This window comes from Chiroxiphia lanceolata, chromosome 5, assembly GCF_009829145.1.
Source record: "Chiroxiphia lanceolata isolate bChiLan1 chromosome 5, bChiLan1.pri, whole genome shotgun sequence".
NCBI lineage: Eukaryota > Metazoa > Chordata > Aves > Passeriformes > Pipridae > Chiroxiphia > Chiroxiphia lanceolata.
This window is the reverse complement of record NC_045641.1, coordinates 62191034-62209039: the sequence shown is the minus strand read 5'-3', so window position 1 is coordinate 62209039 and position 18006 is coordinate 62191034. Positions and strand designations below refer to the sequence as shown.

The 18006-nt window shown below is 50.1% G+C and overlaps 2 protein-coding genes across 7 annotated transcripts in view; one reads left to right on the top strand and one right to left on the bottom strand.

Moving 5' to 3' along the window:
* CACNA2D4 (calcium voltage-gated channel auxiliary subunit alpha2delta 4) overlaps positions 1–2956 on the top strand; it is a 129028-nt gene extending 126072 nt beyond the window's left edge. The window contains exons 38-40 of the mRNA XM_032688544.1: positions 982–1094; positions 1402–1484; positions 1944–2956. Of these exons, the coding sequence (XP_032544435.1) occupies positions 982–1094; positions 1402–1484; positions 1944–2030 (283 nt within the window). The 3' untranslated portion in view covers positions 2031–2956. The remainder of the gene's footprint in view (positions 1–981; positions 1095–1401; positions 1485–1943) is intronic.
* A 9627-nt stretch (positions 2957–12583) lies between these two features.
* Positions 12584–18006, bottom strand: part of ADIPOR2 (adiponectin receptor 2) — a 43082-nt gene continuing 37659 nt past the window's right edge. For all 6 annotated transcript variants that reach the window (XM_032687876.1, XM_032687875.1, XM_032687881.1 and 3 more), the window contains 4 exons: positions 17485–17671; positions 16222–16409; positions 14829–15022; positions 12584–13283 (listed from right to left, as the gene is read on the bottom strand). In XM_032687876.1, coding sequence (XP_032543767.1) covers positions 13152–13283; positions 14829–15022; positions 16222–16409; positions 17485–17671 — 701 coding nt within the window. In that variant the 3' untranslated portion in view covers positions 12584–13151. The remainder of the gene's footprint in view (positions 13284–14828; positions 15023–16221; positions 16410–17484; positions 17672–18006) is intronic.

Below are 18006 nucleotides of genomic sequence, written 5' to 3'. Positions count from 1 at the left end.
CTGCAGCCTCTGTGCTGGTGAATGACACGTGATGGCTGCAAGGCATCAGGCAGGTTGCTGAGATGCCCAGACACGTACAGCACCTGTATGCTTGGACACACACCTCCTGTGACTGATGTGCACGTGCCAGTGCACAGACCCTCAGTCACAGGCACATGCAGCCTCGTGAGCACAGAGGCACACCCGAGCTGCCCACACACACCCCCACGTGCACAGCACTCATGCAGAAAACGCTGCACTCAGCCAACACACATCCTGCCCTCGTCCTGCCCTGCCCACTCAATCCCTGCACTGCCTGCCTGGTCAGCCCTCACGTGCATGTCCTCGGGCAAACGCTTGCATCCAGAGACATCATCACAGGCACGTGCCTGTGCTGGTCACCACAAGCCACAGCCTGCTTGTCCGACAGGGAGGGGAAGGGGCAGGCGAAATTGTGGCTGCGAAGTGAAGCCGTGCGATTTTCGAGCGTCGGTTGGTCGGTCCCATCACGCCGATGTAACGTACAGTGCTGCTGGGATCCTCTGTGTCTCTCTCCACTGACATGAAATTTAGCAAAGCACTGCTCCTCGCAGGACCACATAATACAGACATCCTTGCATTATATGAGCATACACATAAATCCATGTTAAATGGGCATTGACGTACCTCCAGACGAAACCAGGCTTTCTCAATGTCATCTGCTGTGACGTTCTGCCCCATCTTGTGTTGGATTTGGTTGGTTGGTTGGGTTTTGGGTTTGATTTTGGCTTTTGTGCCTAGCACAGAGTTGTAAATTTGAGCCAGTTCAGAGTTTTCCGAGGCCAAAAGGGTGTGCCAGCACCACTTCCCCCCCGTGTACATCTGCTCCCTGGGTCTCTCCTGCCTTCCATGACTGACATCCTGTTTCTGATGATCTCTGTTTTCTTTTCTGTGGTTCAGGCAATGCAGCTCTGGTGGTGTAGCTGGAAGGATGTGCTTTCTTTATCTGCTCTTCTCTTGCAGGATGTTTGTGGCACAGCAGATCGTCAGCAGTAACCTCCTGCTCCTCGTCACGGATGCTGTCTGTGATTGCAGCATCTTCCCACCTGTCCCAATGGACCCAAAAGAGGTCAAATATATCCTTCCACACCCAGCAGGGATGCACAGCTCCACAGGCCCCTTCATCTTCATATTTGCTAGGGTGGAAAATTCACTTCTGGTGCAATTGCCATGGGGGTAGAGGGTACAACCCGACTTGTGGGACAGCTTGGAAAAATCTCCAGCCCATGCAGGGTGACCTGCCCTTCCCTTGACCTCCCTGCTCTGTCTCTCAGGTCGTGCAGTTACACATGTACAAACTTGCATCCAGGCCCTGTATCTCTGTGCTGTGTTCATCCCCTTTTTCCCTGCCTGCTGCTGCCGTTGTCCTTAACAGCCTCGCACATAACGCTTCAGTGAAGTGTGAACGGATGCGGTCCCAGAAGCTGCGACGGCGGCCGGACACCTGCCATGCATTCCACCCTGAGGTACCCCGGGGTAGCATGGCAGAGAGGGAGGGAGGGCACACAGCTGAATTTCACCGTGGGCACGCCTGTTACCCATGCACAAATGTCTCTCTTGCACCCTCACGTCGGGTGTATCACGTGCCCATCCTGCTGGCTGGACCCAGACACAGCCATGCAAATCCCCAAGGGGCTTCCTAGCAGGAGGACCCTCACACATTAATACCACCTGGGAAGGGCTTGAGCTCAGACACCAGAGGGTCAGGAGCAAGCTCCCCCACCACTAGGAGCCGAGGAGGCAAGTGGCTTCCTAGCTTGCAGGCGGCTGCTGTGACCAACAGGCATCAAACCAGTCCCTTCCTTTGCCTCTTTCCTTTTGGCCACATTGCTCCCCTTTCCCAAGGTGACGGGTGGGATCCTTTCCCTCCACCGGCAGCCGCCCCGGCAGTGAGCAGGCTAACCCCCTTCTCTCCCATCTCCCAGGAAAACGCCCAAGACTGTGGTGGCGCTGCTGAGATCTCCGTCTCGCCGACGCTGCTGCTCCTGCCGCTGGTGCTGCTCCTGCGGTGACCCCGCCTGCCACGCACCTTACACGGCACAGACCCGGGGGGACGGAGCTGCCGCCGGCCGGAGCGGTGGGACGGGAGGAGATGGGAATGCAGCCCCTTCTGGGACACCCGCTGCGACTCCCTGGTGTGTCCTGCACCGCAAGGTCCAGCACGGTGCCCACGGTGGAAGCTGCTCCCTCCTTGAAAACCTGTCAGCAAAAGGCCTGTGCGAGAACCGGCGGGGTCAGATCCTGGCACGGCACCTCCCGAGCGGCTCCTCCCAGCCCTCGGGAAGGCCGAGGTCATCAGCATGGCCAACATTTCACCTGACTCCCACTTGGGGTACAGGGGGCAGAGGGCCCAGAGGGGCAGATCTGGACTTAGGAGAGCAGGAGGGGCAGCGGACAGTGTCTGCCTGTCCCTCAGTGGGAGCCACCAGGACTTTGAGCACCCGGGTCTGCAGCAGCCCAGGCACAGCCCTGCCAGAACAGGGCCCTTAGTGGTTCCCAGCAGAGAGGCAGCATCTCCTGGTCTTGGGGGTGGTCCTCAGCCGTGACCCCAGGGGTAGGACATGGCACCTGACCTGAACTGCACCAACTTAACATGCAGCTGGACAATGGGAGGTAGCACGGCTTCACTAGTTAGCTGCAGCTATGCCAGCTCTGCCAAGGAGAACCCTCCTAACACTGCTAGAACAGCATCCAGATTCTTGTCTAGATGTGGACTTACCTCTGGGAAAGGGGTTTTGTATGACCCACCAAAAGAGAAGGTATGTTTCCTGCTACCTGCTGTCTTCACTGCAGAAGCAGCTACGAAACAGGCACTTTTCCCCTCGGAGCAGCACTGCCCTGCTCACTGCAGCTGCCCTTGGGTGTTCCCTGCCCTGAGCCTGGCATTCCTTGCTAGTGGGCATGGGCCATTTCTTACAGAGCTTTATGGACAACGGGTGGGGAGCACCCATGTTTCTTTTTTTTTTTTTATATGAACTGCTCCATACCATCTCATTAAAAACAAATATATGGCATATTCTATATAGATACTACAGCTTCAGCCTGTTTGGTGGTAATCACAGCCCTACACTACACCCCACAATCCTGTGGGGACAGGGTGTGGGTGGCAGGACGCAGCTGCAGTGGCCTGGCCATCAGGGACGTGCCAGCAACTCACAGGGACTCCAGGAAGTGCTCCTGATCCCTGTGCTGCTGTTTTTTACTGGAGCTACAGGAAGAAGAGCCTCTGGCCATGCAGCACACTGTGAACCCGCTGGCTGCACCCACAGCCCTCTGTCACCTCTGAGGAGAGGTGGGAGTCCCAGCACTGGCAGAGAATGTCCCAGGGGTGGGGATGCCACAGCCTATGGCTACAGATGAAACAAGGTCTCTCCTTGAGCTCTGCACCCTCCCCATCTGTAGCCACCCCAGCACCCATGGGTAAGCCATGGTGGCCCCCGGGGAGCAGGCTGGTAGACCAGCAAGGCAGAACCTTGCCCTGGCCTCCTCTGCCAGGTGGGCCCCTTTGGGAGCCTCCTGCACCACTCCAGGCCCCCAGAGCACCGTGTGGCTCGTCCCGGAAAGCTTCCACCTCCTTCAGGACAAGGGCCCACACCCTCCTCACTCCTTGCCTGATGGGCAGCACTGCCCACAACGCTGTCCAGCACATGTGCCTGCCATGGGGACCTGTGGGGCTCCTCTCCAAGCCCACCAGGCCACCCACTCCCACAGCCACCACCACCAGGGCTGGACTCGTGCAGCTGCTGCAAAGAGCAGTTTTATGGGAAAGGGTTTTATCCTCACACCAGGTCTGTTCCCTTTCCTGCACAAGCAGGAGCCCACAAATACACCTCAGGTGGGCTAGGGACAGTATGGATGCTGTCCCTCTTTGCCACCCATCTCACCTGACACGAAGGGGACGGTATCAGTCACAACCAGGTCCTGCTGGAGACCTTTCAGGACCTCAGAGGTCCTGCTGTGGGGGTTTTGCCTTGCTGGATGTGGTGTTACAGCAAAGAGAGGAACGACTGCAGTACTGGAAGTAAAACTGGAGATGGAGATGGTCTCCAGGCTTCAGATGCAGTGACCTTATCAGAGCCAGAAGCAGCCAAAGAAGATGAAGGCAGCACAGAGGGAAAAGGGGCTGCTGTCAAGGCCAAGGAACCAGGAGCTGTTCACAGATGGAGGAGCCCCTGGCTCAGGGCATCCCCTGCCGGCTGGCACAGTTCCCTCAGCTCCACGTGCCTGCCCTCCCAGGGCACCACTCTCAAGGATGACCTTCCTGTCAGAAAGGATTAGCAGTCCCATATCCACTCAGATTAAAGAGGATATATAAATACACACTGCCCTGCTGCATATGAACCATGGTTGATTTCAGGTGCATAAATCCAAAATAAACATGAGCCCTGTAAAGATACCTGCACTGAGAGTGTGAAGATGTGAAGTACACCTGGTTTAGTGGGCTCAGCGAGTTTGTGCATAGGTTGTAAGTGGAGGGAATGGGACAGGGGTGAGAACTGGATTATTTCTTAAGATGAGAAATAAGGGCAAAGGTTTGCCCTGACTTAAAACTCAAGCATGCACCAGGAATCAGGCTGTGGAGTCACTCACCCCGATGGCACACCGCAGTGGGCAGCAGGACAGATGTCTTACCCTGCTCCAGCGGTGGGCTGCACATGGCTAAAGGAAAAGGCACTGTTCCCAAAGCTGCTGGTGCTTCCCAGTGCACCCTCAAGCAGCAGGAGCCAGGCTGTGGGCATGGCTGGCAGTTCAGATTGGCAGTGGATGCCAAGCACTCACCTCAGCCTGAGCGACCCCGGTCCCACAGATCACAACCCACCTGCCCGTGCAGGCTCCTCCAGCCCTCACAGGGTCAAACAGGATGGCAACTAAAGGTCAGGCATGTCTCCAGAGGGAAGTGGCTTCTGCTTCTGTACATGAGATTTGTGTTAGCTGTTTATTAGGAGGCAAACAGAGCCCTTCCCACAGTGCTGCTGATCCACAGAGGGATGAGCTGCATCTAGGTATGGTTTGAGCCTTGGAAGGCAAACAGCTTCTTTTATTATAATTTTTTTTTGGCAGCAAAGCAGACCATAAGCAAACCTACCCATTTCTGGTCTCCAACGTGGGGTTAAGCAAATTCCATTTCATGCTCTGACAGAGATAGTGACTCACGGCCCTACAGCGAGAGAAAAATCCTCAGGAAGAGCAGCTGCCCTAGCTCCCAACTTCTTCAGCCATGTGCTGGGCACAGCAGATGAAAATAGGTCAGCAAAAGCAAACAGCAAGCTGAGACCAGAGGATCTGACCAGCAGCAGAGCAGCTGTGAGAGGAGCTGTCTCTTACTTCCAGCTGAGCAACACCCCACTGCCATCCTGGTACAGCACATAAATCACAGCTGTCCCTCCTGCAAGATCCCGTCCATCCCTGTAAGCACACAAACTGTAGGCATCAGGGTTTATTCTGTCAGGGCAAGACTCGAGGGGAGAAAGCTCACAAGTGGTGCTCTGCAGCCAGGGGTGTCCATCAGACCCACCCAGCCACATCTGGCTGCCGCACGGACCAGGGGCTTCACAAGCCCTAAATCTGCAGCCAGTTTCCTCGCAGGCAGGGGCACAGGGAGCTGGGAAGGGACCTGAATTCTCTTCACTGCACTCCTTGCAGGCTTCAGAAACACCCCACTGCAGGCTGAGGTAACCCTGGATCTCCCCCAAACACTGTGGTGGGCAATGAGGGCGTCCGAGCTGCAGGCAGGGACACACACCTTGCACAGTGTTGCGCACACGTGCCCTCCCTTGACTCATGCCTTGGGACACAGCAGGCTCGTGACTAGACCTTCAAGTGTGGCCAGACAGGGATGACTTCATCCTACAAAATAGTAGGAAAATCAGCCCTGGATTTACAGCAGCTGTTTGCAGTTGAGATTGGGCACAAAAGCAGGCTGGCCTGAGTTGGCTTATACTTAGCAAGAGCCTGGCACATCCCAGGCCAGGGATAGCAGCAGTCCTAGTGAGGAGCTGCATGCTCCAAGTGGGTTAAGGTTGCCCATCTCTGCCATAGTGAAGAATCAGTACCACAGTCTTCCTTGGTTTTATGCACACCTCAAACTCGGGCCCCACAGAGTATTTTCCAGGATCCTTTTTCAGCTGATAAAGCCCACTGGCACCTTCAGAACAGAAACCCTGGGCTCTCTCAGGCCTCTGCTTGTAGGGGAGGGGGCTGAGGGCAGCCTGACGCAGCACACTTTTGTGCTAAGTGGGGAAGAAGCATCAAATTCCCATGTGATGAACGACTCCAGGCCCTCGCTGAGGGGGGTGGCTGCTCCTGTCCCCTTGGGCGTTAGGGAGCTCCCATGTTTCCCAGGCCTCTGCCACAGCTACGGGTTCCCCTACACCACCTCTGCCTACCCCTGACAGGAGCCTTTCCACCTTCTGTGGCTCAGGCAAACCTCTCTGTCATTGCCTCCTGTGACCTCAGCCGCAGCCATGCGGCTCCTCATCAGCGCGTGATGCCAAAGGTAATGGCCCCACTCAAACGCCACCAAGCACGTTTCTTCAGTAAATACCTCTCAGGCCCCGTAGGAAATTTCATCAGCTCTTCCTGCTTTGCTTGCTGCTTTTGCTGCCTCAAATTTTGGGAGCCCTGTCACCCTGCCTTTCCCCAGGCAGGCCCTTGCTGGCAGCAATCAAGGGCTGGGCACCAAGCCCTGTCTTTATACCTGTTTGGCTCCTCCAGGGCCAGGCAGCTGCTGCTGTCCTTCCCACCAGCATTATGAGGAGCAGCGCCTGCGTTGCACAGGGATGTGCACGGGTGCTTCCTCAGCCCTCCTCAAACTGCAGGGATAGTGGCAGGAGGCTGCCAGCCTTCTTGGAGGCCACCGTTGCACCAAGGGTTGGTCTCTCATAGGCAGCAGGAAAAGGGACAGGGAGCTGCTGGGGAAGCCCCCACACCAGTGACAGTGGGTGTGCTGACAGTGTAAGTCACACATCGGCCAAAGCCCCAGGCTGCTCTTGCTCCTCTGAGTTTCAGCCAGCAGTGACTTTCTTCAGCCCCTGGCAGCAGGGCCAGAGCATGCTGTCACCCCCTCCTGCCCGTATTGTCACCCCCTCCTGATACAGTATTGCTTTAAAAGCTGGCAGGAGGCTCCCTGGCAAAGGCAGCAATCCCAGCCTGGCTGCCCCTGCAGACAGCAGGGTAGGGGAGCTGAGCCAGAGCCAGGGCAGAGCCCCAGGCTGGCCACAGTGGCCAGGAGCTGGCAAGGAGGTGGTGGCAGCAGCTGCTCTCTCCCAGGGGGGATGGCTTCCTGTCCCAGCAGCAGATGCCACCCCACCTTCCCAGTCTGCCTGTGCCACAGCAAGCAGCTCTGGCCGCCCGCTGGCCCCACAGCCTGGCCTCAGACACAGGAACAGCTCCTGCAGCCCGGGGAAGCTTGGCTCCAGCCACGCCAAGGCAAACCCCAAACCACAGGCACAGGTTCGGCATGGTTGGAGGTGAAAGCAAAGACAGCTACTGGAAGTGGCTGGGGTGTCATTTGCCTCAGTAAGGGAAACACACCATTGCTCTGGGAACCCAGCCAGGCCAATGATTTTCCCATCTCATTTACAACTAGACTGGTTCAGATTTTACGCCAACTGTGAAGTGCCTCTGTGCCCTGTTGTACCACTACAGAGATGAGGCTGCTAACAAAATGGAATCATGGTGAATCTCCAGTGCAAACATCTCCCAGCTCAGAAACAGTAATACCTCAGTTGTTTAAAGACGAATTTTACTAGAGGAAGGCAAAGGTAAAGCTCCTGGAAATACCAGGAAATTTCTTCACTATGAGCGTGGTGAGATACTGGCACGGGTTGCCCAGAGAAGTTGTGGATGCCCCATCCCTGAAAGTGTTCAAGCCCAGGCTGGATGGGGCTTTGAGCAGCCTGGTCTGGTAGAAAGTGCCCTTTGCTTATGGCAGGGCAGTTGGAACGAGATGGTCTTTAAGGTCCCTTCCAACCCAAGCCATTCTGTGATTCTACGATAAGACCAACCTGGAAAACCATCCCCCTGCACACACGAGGGGCGCTAGGCTCACATCCCACCATCCCTCCCCAAGGAACTTACCTTCCCGGCAGCGGTGAACAAGGAACTGGTTGCACTGCAATCCACTTGCAGCAACTGCCCACATGATGTTTGACAGTTTCCTCCAGCATTTTTCCTACTTTGCTCATCGTTAAAATAGCTGATCAGGTGGGACACGCTCGATGCTGCCGTGAGCTCAAGGCCAGTATTTCTCCTTCCAGGGCAATACGCACCTAGGAATTCACACATCTTCTCCAAGGAGCTGATCTTTTTAAGAAACTTCACTGAAACCACATCACGGCTCAGCACTCCTGGAAATCAGCCTGGAGAGTTTCAGCTTGGGCAATCCAGACAGACACAAAAGCAATGAGCAGAAGGAGGGTTTAGTCCAAACAAGTTGCTTTGATGCCACACAGGAGGCAGGGGTAAAAAAAAGGGAAAAAGAACTCAATTTTGCAGGGAAGCCTCAAATAGCTTCAACCAAACTGAACTCAGCTCCTCCATCCTAATCATATGCTTCATTTACTTCCAGCTCCTTAAAAATTTAGGCAATGGCCTTAGACACTCACCTTGATTGCAGCATTTTAATCCGTACTCAGGATACTTGGCAACAAATGAAGCAAGTGATTCTCGGGAGAGGGCAGAGCATGACCACAACTGCACACAGAGGAGGGAGGACACACAATTTTAACCTGCCCAGAAGACTTTTAAGTATCACTCTGCTTTCTGAAAAGAGAATAAGCCTAATTCACATTCAAATGTGGAAGCTACTTTTAGTGACATTTGTGTGAAATCTGATGCCAACATTCTCCACCATTCCTTGAATTTGCTTTTCATAAAAAAAGAAAATAAAACAATAATACTCCATCCTGAGACCTCGAGCTATCGAGGTCATTTACAAGAGCTGTCTCTCTTACAAAGTCACTGCAAAACACGTATCCTGAGTCAAGCAACTGACAAAACCCACAGCTCAGCTGCAGATGCCCAGACTTGGTGTGAGCCAACACAAGAGGAGGATTAGGCGTATCTTGCCCGGGCAGTTCCCAGATGTTTGCTGACAGCTGAGGAACAGCGATGACAGAGCAGAAGGCAGTCTGGCACAGGGCTGTTCTGGTCAGCACCAGCCCCACTCCCTTCCCAGCCAAACGCCCCTCCCTCCCACTCCTGCCAGTCCCTAAGCCCGCATACCAGGAGAAGATGGTCAATCCTTTACAGGGGTGTAGGATAGGAGGCATTTCCTTTACACTAAGAATTTAAATCCAGGCCTCCTGAATGTCTCAATCTCAACTCACCTAAAATTTTGCCCACAACCACCAAGATCTCCAGCACTCAACCCTCTTCCCCCCGCCCAGCTCTTCTTCTTTGCACCCTTGGTCCCTCTCACTCATTTTTCTCCTTGCAAATGCTCATCTCCCAGTGCTTCTTCACCTTTGGCTTTCCAGTGCTGTCCATAAATCACAGTTTCTGCTCTTTTGAACACATTTCACCCATTCTCCACCTGGTCAGCCTGTTCCTTTCCCTTTTCTGCCTGTTGTCATGTGGCACCCAAGCCACAGTGGTAAGTGTAAGCCTTTTTAAACCTTGGAATGAGGAAGGGGACAGTCTGCTCTGAAATCTGTAAGACCAGGAAGTGGAAAACTGAGCCACTAAAAATTTTTATCTCTGAAAAAAAAAAAAAAAAAAAGGTAATTTTTGAAATTATGGTCAGCCCAGCTTTGAAAGCTTGGAGAGTCCTGACTGAGGATAGCCAGCCCCAAGACCACACTGCTGCTTTATGCCCTCACTCTACACCACGGGTTCAGCAGAGCTCTCCAAAATGAAAGACCAAACTTAGCAGTAACACCAATCCCACTTCGTTCCTCGCGTTACTTTTAAAATATGACAGAGGTGAAAACTGAGCAGACCGTCCCAGGTCTATCATTCTCTGCCACTCTGGAATAAATGTACATCAGGGGAATCCTTATGACAAGCAGCTTCATGCAGTGGTAGCACCAGATACACCCAACACCTTCCCTCACACCACCATTGGCCTCGTACTACAACTGGTAACTCCATTGGGCATCACAGTCTGGACTTCCAAAAAAATAATTTCCTTGGAGATCAGCACCGTAAGGAAGAGGCAGCACAGTCCAGGCTCTGTCGGCCGCGATGTTTAACTGCACCAGACAGCACCGAAATCTTAGAGCAAGACCAGGCACACACTTGCTGTGAATCACAGACATCGAGAGGATGCCACACGGCAGAACTACTGTTCCAGCTGCACAAACTTCCCACCTGCTGGCTTTTGCCAGAGGAGGCACACAGCAAGCCCCAACCGCCTGGGAATGGGCCTTTAGGCATCAGTTTGGTTTCTGCACCAACAGAAGTCTCTGACCTACAAACCTGGCTGGTATGCACTGGGAAGGAAGAAAGCAAGAGTGACTCTTTCAAGCTTCACACACAGCACAGAAAGACCCAAACTAGACAATAATCCATTTGGTTCTTTTATTAGCAGAAGTTAAGAATACAGCAAGTAATAAGATCCCATCTTATATGGAACCATCACCAGAGTCCCCAGCCATCAAAACCCCAGAATGTGCTTCATTGCTTCCAACAGTAAGCAATTTTTAAAAAGAAATATACTGAACAAGGCCACTATTTAATGGGGAAGGAAAGAAGCTGTAGGTCCTAACTATTCTATGGCAATAACCTGCACACAGAGCAAGCAAGCCTCTGACTGCTGAGAGTAAGGCATTCAGGTGCCAACCTGGGAAGAGTTCTCAGCAAAAGCTACAGAAAAGTGCACAGCTAGGTTGTTTTTATTGGAACACACAAACTTCTTGAACGGAGAGACTGACTGGGTTAAGAATAGCAGGTGGAGTACTGTGTTTTTGTAATAGTTCTGTGCTGTGTAGGACCAGGTTACAATCACCCTTCAAGGAGTGAACGTGGGATGATCCCGGATGGAGACTGTCGCTTCTGCTGGTACTGTTCAGAGGTATCCCAAAGCACCTTACAGACAGCTCTGATTCTGATATGTACCACGCTTTTCACAGACACCAGCACACTTCCTCCAGGCAACTCCACATCTTTGTCCACGATGCCAGTGCCATTTAGCCCTTACATCCAAGTTAATACTGCTCTTTACTTCATATAAGTACCACACAGACCTGTGACAAACCACTTCCAGCCCTACAGGCATCCAGTGTCATGATCCTACTGAGAACCTGTCCCCCTAAACTTGCAGGCTCTTTTTGCAGCTGACCTTGCTCTCAGAGGCTTTACTCCATTCAAGGGGAGAAGCTTTATATCCAGTCAACTTTAGGAAGGCATTCTGCTTCTATCTAACTGAGCAACTCCCCAAAACACACTCCGTGGCATCCACGGTATGGGAAGATCTTTGCAATCCGTATCTTTCTCTTGAAGGATGAAAACTGAAACTTGCAGGAGTCTAAAAAAACCCCAAACCCCAACAACAAAAGAAACCCCACACACTAATCAACCACCCCTTACCTTCCTTCCCTGTGAAATACAGCATGTTATGAGCTGTTTAACTCATCTGTGAGAGAGGTAATTGCTCTGAATTTCCAGCTAAAGACTCCAAGCAATATCTGTGCCATAACAAACAAAACGTTCAAGTTTCATCTTACGACTCCAAAGATTCTCCTTCAGTCTGGCTTCTGACTGGGCTCCAAAGATCAAGCTACATCAATTACATAAGAGAAGGGTACAGGCCTCCCCTTATATAGGAGGTGCGTCTGCTCCACAGCAATCCAGCTGAACTCTCAGTTTTAGGTTTAGAAATACCAGCAGTCCCATTAGTCCCATTGCTAAAGCACAGATGGGAAGCAGACCTTACTAAGGACAAAAAAAAAAAAAAAAAAAAAAAGAAAAAAAAGGAACTGCACTGGGCTGGTTGTGGATTTACTCCTCTTAAAAAGAAAAACCTGCAAACTCCCTTGGCATATGGAGCCTGACACACGAGAAGGCAATGTGCTTGAGGTCTGCAGTAACTGTTAACTCCAAGTCCTGGAGCACACAGCTTCCTCTTTCCAGTCCATCTTAACCCCACCTCTGTTTCCCCTCACATGCTCAACTATCTTCTGACAAGCCTATTACCATCATTTCTTCAGATCAAACAAAGCAAATGGCAACCATCTTCTCAATGGGGGCCTTTGGGTTTAGGCAGGCACTGATGGAGTTGGACTGTTTGCCATTTCATGTGCAGTTATCCCATTATGCTCCAATCCATATGATGAGAATCAAAACAACTAACTGTAAGATCCATCACCCACAACTACACACGCCACGCAAGCTTGGAAGGCAGCTGTCCCACACACTTGGGATGTATCCTTCAAGTTACTGGAGTAAAAATACCTTTGCTCACACTGTGACCTGGATGACAACGTGACTAATCCAGCCTTCACAACCCCTGTGTACATGTACTGAGCCTACTCCAAGTGCTGGCCAGGACCCCACATTGCCCAGGGCACGCTGGCCACCAGGAAAATCTGCAGGGCCAACGTGCTTCACTCCTGGGAATTTTACCTGGTCCTCCTGCAATCATTTATTTTGTGCAAAATTGAAACAGTGTGTGGTACTTGCATGTTGCATTCTTTACAAAAACCCTTTTCCCCCCACCCATTGTTTAAAACATTTATATAAATTTTATTTAAACAGAAAGTTAGAAATCTTATTTACAATTTGTTTTTCTCCCAAAAGAGCATCTAAAATCAACGCCCGAACCCTCCAAGAGGATATAAATTTAACCTTGATTTTTTTTTTTCTTTTTTTAAAAAAACAGAAACTGCTAAGCTATCCCTCCCCAATTCTACAAATAAATATGGCATTGAACAGAAGCCGATTTGGAAAGGGTCCTCTGTAGCTCGATCTGTAGATCCCAAGAATAAATTAGGGTTTCAGAATTTCCCGGTCTTCAAATTGATTTATTCCATTGCTTGAGGTATAGAATTTTATCTTGGTTAGTCAGAATCCCCATGAAGCTCCATGCCTCATCAGCTGAAACGTGGATTCTTCTTAGGTATTCCTTTTGCTAGCCTGTATGCTTCACCGCGCCGGCGGCTGTTTTGGTTACGGTCTCGGGCTGAAGGCTGGTTCTACTGCATCCCATCTTCCTCTGTGCAGCCTCCTCCGACCGTGAAACGGAACTCCTGGAGGTTGGAAACTCCGTGGAAGTGCACGAAGGCGCCAGCCACTACAAAGACGTGGAACAGCTGATGGGAGTGGAACTGCGGGAGAGAAAACACTCCTGTTCAGCCGGGGCACTGCGGGCTCCAGCACGACCCTGCCTCCCAAAAAGCCACACACTCCACTGAAGTACACAGTGACAGGGAGCAGGACCTCGCACCACGAGCTGCGGAGTTCTCCAAGTTGTGTGTTAAAGCCCATCCCTCTCCTATCATTAGCCAAATAATCGAATTCTCTACACACACACGTACACGCACACAAACATACCCCCTTCCCTCCAGAGTCACCTTAACCAGCTGGTCAATAAACAAATATAGCACACAAGTGCTACAACTCATCTTTGTGAAGGGACAGGGATGATTTCAGAGCCTTAGGCAAAAGGACACTTAAGTGTCCTTAAGCAGGACACTTTTAAAATTAGTTCCTTCACAAGATACGCTGCTGATTTATTGATAAAAAGGTCTCTCTCATACAAGGTAACGGGTACAAACTCTGCTCTGGTCACAGGCAGAAGTTCTACCAAATGGATTTTCAATGCTGTTATTTTACTTCTCTACCACAGCAAAACAGAACAGAAAAAAAATGGTATTATATTAAAACCTAGAACAACTAAATGTTCTGAATGAATACCCAGGATGTTATTGATTATAGTACAGCAGAATGAAAACCATGAGGGAGTTACATGACAAAGCACACCCTTGTTTGAGGGAAGTCGTACCAATATGGACAATGCTTTTGAAATACTTCTACAAATGTGTGTTTGCAGGCTTCATGGAAAGTTTGGAAAAGAGTTGGTAGTACACCAGTGCTTTTGGAACCTAGCTCATCATAGCAGCAATGCTTTCTTTGGCCATTTAAACAAACCAAGGAAACTGGTGCTGTGCAAAAGCCGCTCAAACAACTCAAGCCTTATTCTCACTTCTAGCCCCTAGGGGCCTTAACTATGCTAGTGGAAGTACAGTGGCCTTCTAAACGTCCACCTCCCCCTCATCTCTACTCTTGCTTCACCCAATTTCTTTCTTTACATCTTCCCCACGTATTTGTCCTCCAGTCTTCATTATTCTTTCCCTCATATCAAGTCTCCCCCACCCACCCACTTGCTCACCCCACTTTCCCTTCTCCTAGGCCAGAGACCCCTTCAAAGTCCACCATCTCTATCCAGCATTTTCACTGGCTGCACAAGATGAGGAGCCAGACCTGGTGAAGATCCCAGAGAACACACTGAACATTCTGCACAGAAGCAAGATAAAGATGTGTGTTTGCAGGATCCTCAACACACACACACACAAACACACACAAGTTCACAGCGTTGCTTGGCCATTTGTTAAAGCTGCCTAGTACATGTGCTGGGGTGGATTTCCACACCAGCAGTTACCTCAGACCAGCCAGATTGTGACAACTCAGGAAGAGAGGCACCAGGAAAGCCAGGCTCGGACAGCCCACAGTTATTTGGCCCCTGAAGACCTATTGCTTCTGGTGCAGAGGTTTGATACTTGCAATAAGAAAACACTGACACAACATCCTTCAGCCTCAAGGGAAACCAGCTTTCACATTGGTCTCCTCATCCAGCCATGCTGTAGACTCACCCAGATGTCACACTTGCCAGGGAAGAATCTCTCCGGGATGCGGGCAGCATATAGTGCAGCACCAGTGATGTACAGGCATGCCATGAGTGCCAGCCAGCCTATCTGCCCCATTGTGGCTGCTTTCAGGAGCCCCTCAGAGATGACAAAGTGCAGAGTGGGAATTACCCCACTAAGACCCAGACCTAGAAATACTCCTGGGAGGTAAAGAAAATGCGGGAGAGTCAGGTTTGAGCACAGTGGCGGTAAAGGGACACAATGAAAACACAAAAGCTACAGAAGGAAAACTCAGTATTTGCCAAAGCACCAGAAAGGTGACAGCTCTTGAAGCTGGAGGTGCCCAGAAGAGATTTATTGGAAAGGAAGCTGAAGAATCCACAGGCTTCCTTCATATACCAGAAGCTACTCAGCTATATGTTCCAGCAGATAACCAAAATATTTCATTTACTGATTGCTCCTGCCAGCTTCAGTGTACGTGAGGCCAGTTACTGCTCTTGGCCTGTAGAGGGAACTGAGACCACGCAGACTGTGCCTCACTTCACCATCATCGCTCAAGAGCAAGACAAGGAGAAACAACAAAGAGGTTGTTTATCATACACTGCACAAGCAGTCCTAGGAAACAGAAAAGGGGCAACTGCGCTCATTTGATCTGCCAGGTAAGAGAAACATGGTTTATTTGTTTAGATTTCAGCAGCAAGTACAGAAAACTTGTACAAAAAGAGGGCGTGGGGGGGATATTCATGACCCATGCAGAGATTTTAAGTTTGGAAAGCTGATCTCTCTGAAGGTACACCCATAACTTGTCCAGGAAATCTAGATTTACTGTAGACAGCATGTGCAGGTTAAGAAACAAGAAATATTACTATTCAACCCAGCACATTCCACAGTTGCCCCCTAAGCTTTCTCTTTTTTTCCTACCTCGAAATGTGAAACCAAATCTGGTTTTGTTCTTTTGATAAAGAGAAAAAATAGTTTTTGTCTTAACTATGTATTTTATCCAGGCAAATCATTCAGATTAGTTCAGTCATCCAAAGATTTGCTAGTGTCTGAGCCTAGTGCTACCAAACCAAGACAAACAGTAGAAGTACACATACACACACCAAGCAGTCAGTCGTTTTTTTGGGAGCAAAGTTGCTGGATACAGCTAGAAATACTTTGCACTACTTTTCCTACTGCATGTGCTACTGTCCATTTCAGGAATGCACTTCCAGGACTGGCACTAGCCCTTGGTCTGTGCATCCAGTTGGCTATAAAATATATGCCGAAAGCAAACCCATCAAGCTCCCAATCCAAGAATATTAGGTCTCTATAAAATTAAGCTCTCTTAAGTCTTCCCAAGATGGTTTCTCCAAGTGGCAAGTAGGAAGGAGGAAAGGCAGTTAACTTGAGGTCTTACCTGCCCTTACACCCCGGTATTCAGGGGTGGCAAACATGTCCCATTGTGAGACGATTATGGCTGCGATGCCCAGGACACAAATCACAATCAAGTAGATGAAGCAAGGCTGAGGGTTGCAGTAGAAGGAGTAGTACAGCCATGGTACAAAGCTGCCCATTATGAGAAGTGCAATGCCAGAATAATCCAGCCTAGAAGGAAACAAAAATCAGTTTCGTAAGAAATGCAAACGTTTCGAAGTCCTTTCACCCACACGCCCTTCTTTAGTAGACCAACCGTCTACTTCTCACTGCAAAACTAAATTACTCTCGCTATTGCAGCTTAATTCCTGATGGCAACTCTTCCACCAATGCCCTCCTGTAGTAATGGACTCCCTTGGCAGACAGCCAGTAAAGCCATTTTTGGACAGCCATCAGCAATACCTTCAGCAACCTTTAGACCAAAACCTTTTGAGGTAAACTCAAATTTGAGTTTCAGATGAGGTAAAAAGCAGCACAAGAGCCCCCTAAAAACGGGGCACACAGTATGTTGTGAGAGTACAGCCAGTGCAAACAGTTCAGTATCTGACAAGCATCAGTTAGTTATGCACCAGCTTAAGTGAGCACAGAGGAAAAGCTCTGCAATTTTTCAACCACGCTGTTTTTCTACACACCAGTGTGAAAAAGGAAGTCCACAGCCACTGCTTTTTACCCCACCCTGACAAAACACTCCTACAGAAGTTGGTGGAGTTAATTTTTCAGTAGGGGACTTTAATAGCTGGGTTACTTTAAAGGTGGTCTTGCAGATTACAGAGTCTAGCTTGAGTAATCTTAGGAAATACGAGATATTTAAGCAGCCAGCCAAAAAAGAATGTGAAGTAAAACCAAAAGGTCAAGACATCTTGATACACATTGTGGAACTGTCTTACGTAAGTTTAAGATTTAAAGTTAGTCAGAATAGTTGAAATGATAAGAAGTGACAGTTGCATTAAAAATTCAAAGTCCAGCAACTAAGCTCAAGGTATATTACTTACAGCAGCAAGATGCAAGCACATGCCTGCCAAACAGCAGAAAATGATGGAGTTTTAAGACTAAAATGACAGCACAAAAACTCATGCTGAAACAAACTATAATTAGAAGAAGCTGCATTAAATCTCTGCTCAACTCTGTTCCAAAGTACATGTAGTCATGAAATGAACAACTCCCACACTGGGGCTCCAGGCACAAATCCCAGCCCTGTTTTCCCACCTGTTTCCTATTTGGCCTACCCTGTTCCTCAGGCACTTACTTGGAGAAGAGCCGGGAAACACCTTCTGAGTGGCAATAAACTGTGTGGAAGAGCCATGAGAAGGAGAGGCAGAGTATGGCTCCCAAGAAGAACAATCCAACGACCACCTTCTCCTGCACAGGTGCTACAAAGGACATGTTTGGCCGGAACATGTAGAAGATTCCCAGACAGAGGAAGAACACGCATCCTGAAAAACAGCAAGGCGGAGAGGTGTCAAGTTCATGCGTACAGAAAGCTTTGCTTTAAAAGCATGACTGTAATGTATAAGACCACTAAACACAGGAGTTGCCTGACAGCCAGCAGCACATGCAGAGTTGAGTGCTGCCCTACTTCAGTTACACGTTCCAACCACAGCTCTGTCTCAGACTTGGACAGACCCTGTATTTTCACTTGTTTAGCAAGATGCCCGACAACTGTAACAACAAAATATCTGTTGCAAAATGTAGAAAGAGAAGGGCAAAGTTAAAAGAAACCCTTTCCCTTCAAGGCTTCTCACAAGCTGAAACTGGTCACAGAAGCTGC